The 6,909-nt window shown below is 38.3% G+C and overlaps 1 protein-coding gene across 2 annotated transcripts; it reads right to left on the reverse strand.

The window, feature by feature from the left end:
- Positions 1 to 827: 827 nt before the first annotated feature.
- LOC145654043 (gap junction alpha-4 protein-like) lies at positions 828 to 6,289 on the reverse strand. Of its 2 annotated transcripts, XM_081708703.1 has the most exons (3): positions 5,007 to 6,289; positions 3,535 to 3,591; positions 828 to 2,693 (listed from the first exon to the last, which is right to left on the reverse strand). In XM_081708703.1, exon 3 carries the CDS (start codon positions 2,682 to 2,684, stop codon positions 1,611 to 1,613), a length of 1,074 nt encoding a protein of 357 aa, XP_081564829.1. In that variant the 5' UTR covers positions 2,685 to 2,693; positions 3,535 to 3,591; positions 5,007 to 6,289; the 3' UTR covers positions 828 to 1,610. The 2 variants fall into 2 exon arrangements, with proteins under 2 accessions (XP_081564829.1, XP_081564828.1); XM_081708702.1 differs by lacking the exon at positions 3,535 to 3,591 and having other exon boundaries at positions 5,007 to 6,284.
- Between the last annotated feature and the right edge of the window lie 620 nt (positions 6,290 to 6,909).

A 6,909-nucleotide genomic window follows, 5' to 3' on the forward strand; every position in this document is an offset into this window, starting at 1 on the left:
CTGGAATGTTTCAGCATCACTGATGTATTATATCAGCAGGACTCGGTAAGAGCTTTCATCTAGAACTCATAGGGGCAGTGGAAGAAAACCCTAGAGGCCACCTTCAAGCCAATAGCACAAGACACCATCAAGTGCAGAAGGAGATGTCCTGTCCCTGCTGCTGTTTAGCAAAAGCCTGAAGTCTCTCAGTGAAATCATCACCCCACCAAGAGTAGAAAAAGATACCAGCTATGGAATGGAGCAAATGTCAGCCACCTTTTCTACATGGATGACATCAAGCTGTATGTCTGAATTCAATGAGAAATTAACTCACTAATCCATTTCACCATTATATAGCACACTGGAATGTCATTCGGACTGGATAAGTGAGGTTGGATAGTTACAATGAGAGGGAAGGTATCTAGAATAGTTACCTTATCTAGATCATACTACCAGAATGTAACAAAAAACAGATGTCAAAGGCAGCTACAAATATCTTGGAATCCCACAGAATGTAAAAAAAACAAGATCTAGGCTATCAACACCTACGTTCTACCTACGTTCTACCATAATAAGATGGACAAAGGAAGAGATAAGAATCCACTGACATCAAGATGAGGAAACTCCTCACAATGCACAAAGGGTTTCATCCCAAATCCAGTACTCTGAGACTGGAAGGAGGGGGACCAAGGAAGATGTCCCCAAGTGATGAATTGCATAGTGAGTACCTCAGACCAATTTAATCTTCTTATTTAAACCATCTTATTTATGCAATGCATTTTATTTGTATGATTAATCACAATTTAATCATTATCCAGTAACTGTAACAATCATAAGACATACATGAATTAAAATTAAATAAAAAAATCTTTATTAAGCACAATAAATATAAATTCAGTATACAATTTAAAAATAGTAATTATTAAATATATCTCATTTTCATTCACATATTTGTCTAGTAGATAATTTACTTCATTGTTATTTGTTAAAGAAATATTCCACTATATAGAAATCTAACAGTTTTTTCTGGTCAAATGTAAGTGGAAATACACTTTTGGTAACTGTGTACTTGGCTGAATAAGACTTTGATTATATGTGGTGAGATTTATTGGGCTTTGTACAGCCTTCGGTTAGTGGACTTTATATACTTACACCAGCTTAGAAGAAACAAAATACAGTATTTCTGGTATTGTTCACTAACTTTTTGTTTATATTCAGTATGAACTTGAAAATGTGGAATATTCCTTTAATTGCTACATTTTGCTGTACCTCAGTCACTCATTGAGCAGTTCATCTCAAGCCACACTTTGGCTATGCTTTTTCCACAAGAACCAGAATTTGTGTCTGGAGATTGGTGATCAGCACTGCTGAAGCAAGGTTTTTAATGAGGTCTGGCTAAATATCACCTCACCCCCCCTTGCCAGATTTAGATGCTGCTGCATGAATGCAGTACAGCCTACACTGCAGTACATTCCACTGTCCATCCAAACAAGGGAAATGGCATGTTTGCCTCAAAGTAAAGCACTGGGAACAAAGCCGGGGAATTTCATGCCCCACCCTGATTGTTCCAAGCAGGATCTAATAAATTGGACCAAGGCAAAACAGTTTCAATTCCTCCCCTATATATCTCTTTATACATAATGTTTTACTTCTGAGAGCTTCTCTTTAGATTCAATCTTATTGTGTTTAGTGTGGGTGTGTGTTTTTTTTGAGTAACTTCTGTGAGTGTTGTTATGAACACAGTTTGCATAGGCAGGAAGCATGTCATCTGTTAAGCGGGGGTCTCTTTTAGTCCAGCTGAAGTTAGACTGAGTATAGCTGCTGTTTTCTGCAGGGAGAAAGAGATGGCCTTTCTCCTGGTATAGAGCCTCCACCTGTGTAAGCTCCAGATTTGTGGGTGTCTTCTCTTTCACCCTAACCCCTAGTCCCTGGTACTCATACCTCTCCTCATATTTCTTCTCCAGGCAATACGTGATGGACAGTTGAAGGAGGTGTAAGAGCTCCAAAATGTTCAGGAGCACAGATATCACAGCAATTACCTGAGTGTAGATAGTGAAAATAGTCTTCTCAGTGGGCCGAGAGATGAAGCAGTCCACTGTGTGAGGGCAGGGATCTCGCTGACATTCATACCTTTCTGGAATCACAAATCCATAGAGGAACCACAGACCTACAATGAAGCCCACCTCGAGTACAACCTTCAGGGCTATGCTAAGAGCATATGCACCCAGTAGCTTCCCTTTGAGCTTTGGAGGTGGGGCATGTGTCTTCTGCTTCACCACCTGCTTTTCTCCTTCCTCATCCTCCTCGTGGATCACATCTAGCCTCTCCACAAGGGCCTTGCCCTCCTGCACTCTCCTACAATCCTCCTCTGTGCCCTCACCCAGCTTCTGTGCTTTGCGTGCCTGCAAGGCCACGTAGCCAAAGTAAAAAATGGTGGGTGTGGAGACAAAGATGACCTGTAGGACAAAATAGCGGAAGTGCGAAACAGGGAAGGCCTTGTCGTAACAGACAGCTTCGCAGCCAGGCTGCTTGGTGTTGCACACAAAGTCGGACTGCTCGTCGTCCCAGGCGGACTCAGCCGCTGTGCCCAGGACCAGCATGCGGAACAGGAAGAGCACGGTGAGCCACACGCGCCCAATGCCAGTTGAGTACTCCTGACCTTCCTCCAGCAGATGCTCCAGAAAACCCCAGTCAGCTCTGGACATCCTCTGCACCTACACACATGCACGCACACACACACACACACACACACACACACACACGCACACACACACACACACAAGGACACAAGACATCACAAGGCAACAGTGGGAGAGACTTTTACCATTTTTGCTATGATAGCTTCAGCCTACTGTTTAGCCCTGGTCCATTATAATTTCTTATTCTATTCCTTTTTAGACTCAGATAATGCTTAATCTGTGACTGGGCAGTAGTAGCTCAGTGTTTAAGGTACTTGACTAGTAATCATTAGGTTGCCAGTTCAAGTTGTCACTGTCGGGCCCCTGAGCAAGACCCTTAACTTGTAATTGCTCAAAATTGTACTCAGTCATAATTGTAAGTCACTTTGCATAAAAGTGTCAGCTAAATGCCATAAATGTAAAATGTAAATGTCAGTGTAAGGGAATCTGGATGTTTAGAATGAGACTGATTTTTGTTCTAAATTGAATTGATCCCTTTGCAACCTAGACTGATACTATGTCAGGGAATCTGACTTTTGTGTTTGATGCAAGACCTATGGGACAATTACATGACTATAAGCTTATATGTCTAGAGGCCCTTTACTCACCACAGGAAATGAGACATGGTGTCATGTCATCACAGACAGCTGGCAAATGTCAAGACTGTGACACTATGACATTTTAGAGGAAGGCCTAAATAAACAGTGTACACTCAGTGTACATGCACAGTTCTTGAAGAACATCTGTGGTCAGGACACAGGGACACTGAGTCATTTGTAGGGTATCTATTCATTTGCATGTATCTTCCAGGCATCATTCATTCATTCATTTTCAGAACCATGCTGCAATAGTTTACCAAGCATTAACTGTCACTCACCCAATCCCTTTTTTTCTGGAGCCTTGGCTTATATGTTGAGAGTAAATAAACTGGAACCTGTGTGAGGTCAGATTCACAGAAAAAGAAAAATCTATTTGCTAGAAATTTAGCTAGCAAAACTTTATTAGCACCATTGAACAAGCTTAACCTACTGTCATGATAAGTTTTTCGAGTATGGAATGTATTGCGATTTTTTCTAAGTAGGGCAGTGAGTGCATTTTTCCTTTTCGTGCTTTTCGTATGCCCAGGGGACGATAGGGTCCCCAGACTGCATTCGCGACGACGAAATGATTTACATCTGTGTAAACATCTCCTTTGTTGACTCTTCACCCCATTGGTCTTATCTGTTTGTATACTTTTCTGTTTTCCTCTTTTTGGCCAGGGGAACGGTGTTGTTTTTGCAAACGTTTTTGAGCATATGAATTCGTTAATCTATTCTTACATTAAACCAAGATCCGAACACGCGCGACACCACCAGTGACGTCGCTGATGTTAAAACATAAAGAATATGTTATGTTCCATGTTTTAACTCACACTTGAAATAGCCTACAATTTCAAGTTAAATAACTTCTGGTTTTAACTTATCATGTTTCTTTATATATTTTAGGAAATGGGAATTATAATTAGGAATGTTTATGAAGTTATACTATAAAGTAATTGTGTTTAATTATATGCAAACAATTTACAATCCATAGTATTTCATTTTGAAATAAAAATTTCTTTAATTCTTAATAAACACATTTTAACTGAGAAATTTAAATGCAAACATTACAAGTAATTTTACACATTTAGTTATATAAATTGAATTTAAATTTAAGTAACTAAATTATGGAGATGATACAGTTCTCGTTCGGAACTAAGCATTACAGATCTGATATTGATAAAGAAATCCGTGACTACTGGTCTAATGCCGGTTCAGTGCTGGTACACATTCGGAAACCGGATCCGTGTCGTACTGGCTAGTTGTACCAAAAGCCACTTAGATATAAGGGTCGGATCTGGCACTTATCATTTTGGTTATCTGGGACACTGTGAATATGTGTAACTGTTTAAATTATATTTTCATAAACTTATCCCCCTCTCCTTTATATTGGTTTGAAACACAGCGGAAAGATAATGTATCACTTTGCCCCAGAGAACAGAATGTGTGCAGTGGAAATGTCCAAATAGGGCAATGTGAATTCTCTAGAAATGCAGTAATCGGTGCTAGTTAATATATATATATATATATATATATATATATATATATATATATATATATATATATATATATATATATATATATATATATATATATATATATATATATATACACTGTTAGCATATATTTTGAATATAATGTTCCAGAGGTGACTCAACATATTTTACTGTGCTTTTTAATGAAGTAAGACCGTCCACTTACACCATTGACTGTATAGGTGTTACGTTCGGCGTCGCCACTAACGCATATGATCGCATATGATCTGTCTTACCTGTCACTCTTTGATTATCCTGTAGTGCCTTGCGAAGAGTATCTCTGACTGAGTATGTCCTAATCGTAGCAGAAGCGTAGTTCGTGATGATGGCCAACCTTCTGTTATTGGGAATTTCTAAACGCGGGGTAAAGAACTTTCCCATGCTTTCCAGTGCCCCTCCCACAGGAACCTGGTCCAGGAAAAGGGATGGATACATTCAAAAATAGCTTCTCCAAGTTCTGCCTTTGGGTATGCAAGTTTCGTCACGGAGAGTTTTAACCCTTAAGACCTGTAGCCCCTCTACTGTAGGAAGTAAATTTATAGTACAGGACTTCTCAAACACATCGCAACTTGAAACTCATTAGAATTTATTATCGTCTTATTGAGCTTAAATGCACAATAAAACTGTATAAATGATTTTGCAACGCCATTAGTGAACATTTTGCAAGGTAAGAGAAGCGTAGCCATGGATGAACAGGAATATGTATTTCTTAAATTCACCACACGGTGTCACTCGGAATTTACGTTCACAAATGCCTACCGTTCTGTTAGATGTCACACAAACACAGTGAATGTAAGGAAGTAGGTTTAATACTGGAATGCTTATTATAAGACAGCCCAGGTAAAGAGATCTGGCGTTCCATTACGTGCAAATATAGTGAGCATAAGATGAGATAACTCTAAGGAGTTAAACTTTATTGATAAGCCAAACTGCAACCTGCTACAAGAACATTAGGAAGAGAAGGCAAACAAAATAGCAGTAACAGAATACCAGGACTTAAATAACTCCATATTATTTGTTTTTTGTGTGCCCCAAGCTTCAGAAATATGCGGATCAAAGGGGGCAAGCATACACCAACTCAACTGAGAACTGATCTGGATCAGAATTATAATAAAATCTACAGATCTGACTCCAGTGAATGCTTTCTCTTTGAGTTATTCCATTTCTTTCAGGTAGCCTTACAGAATTATGGAGGACTTGAGAGACTGGCCAGTATAAAAAATGGGTTGGTAGGCTAATACAGTTTTATCTATATAACTAAAAACATAGCAGAACTCATGAGTTTTTGTCTCCATGCTTGGTTTCTGTTCATTATGATGTTTCTGTGTTGTACATTACTTGATGTAATACATTTCATTTGCTCTAACTGCACTCCTTTTTAAAATATGCTAAATTGAATGTAAACTAAATCATTGCCAACTGTGAATGTTTTTCATGTTTCTAACTCTGCCATTTTCAGCAAATCAGCATAGAAAGCTGTTCTACAGTAACAGTTTACCTATGAGCCATTTAGTCAGTGTTGGATCATAAAAGGTGTCAATATGTTGAATGCTTGGAAGAATAAAGAGCCTGTTTAATTTGGGAACAGATACAGAAAGGAAGTGTTTTTGAAAATTGTCTCTATTGACAGTGATTCATCTCGACAAACTCTCTCTCTCTATCTATCTATCTATCTATCTATCTATCTATCTATCTATCTATCTATCTATCTATCTATCTATCTATCTATCTATCTATCTATCTATCTATCTATCTATCTATCTATCTATCTATCTATCTATCTATCTATCTATCTCCTTCCAGTTGTGCTTACAATTTCCTGACAATGTTTAGATCACTACCAAACCATCTTCATTATAACCAAACTTACAGTGTTTAGGCAGGATAAGTTGTAGATGTACAGCTTCTAGAAAATGGTTCAGATAAAAAACATTTTTGGAGAAACTGTTCAATAAGCATTAATGTATCTTGTAGTCTTTGTGCATTGAACACTGTAAGGCTGGAGGCACAAGCTAAGCAATAAATTTAGAGCTGATCTTTATTTTTGACTGCACACATGCTTCCTAGCAGTTTGCTGTGTGTTTGTTTATTTGTCATTCTCAAAGATAAAAGTGAAAAAATATTCACTGAAAGAATTTT

The sequence above is a fragment of the Electrophorus electricus genome, unplaced genomic scaffold, assembly GCF_041902795.1.
Source record: "Electrophorus electricus isolate QZ-2024a unplaced genomic scaffold, ASM4190279v1 Scaffold110, whole genome shotgun sequence".
NCBI classification, from domain to species: domain Eukaryota; kingdom Metazoa; phylum Chordata; class Actinopteri; order Gymnotiformes; family Gymnotidae; genus Electrophorus; species Electrophorus electricus.

Excerpts from the sequence above, each read along its gene's own strand:
- LOC145654043 (XM_081708703.1), bottom strand. The coding sequence starts at position 2,684 with ATGTCCAGAGCTGACTGGGGTTTTCTGGAGCATCTGCTGGAGGAAGGT.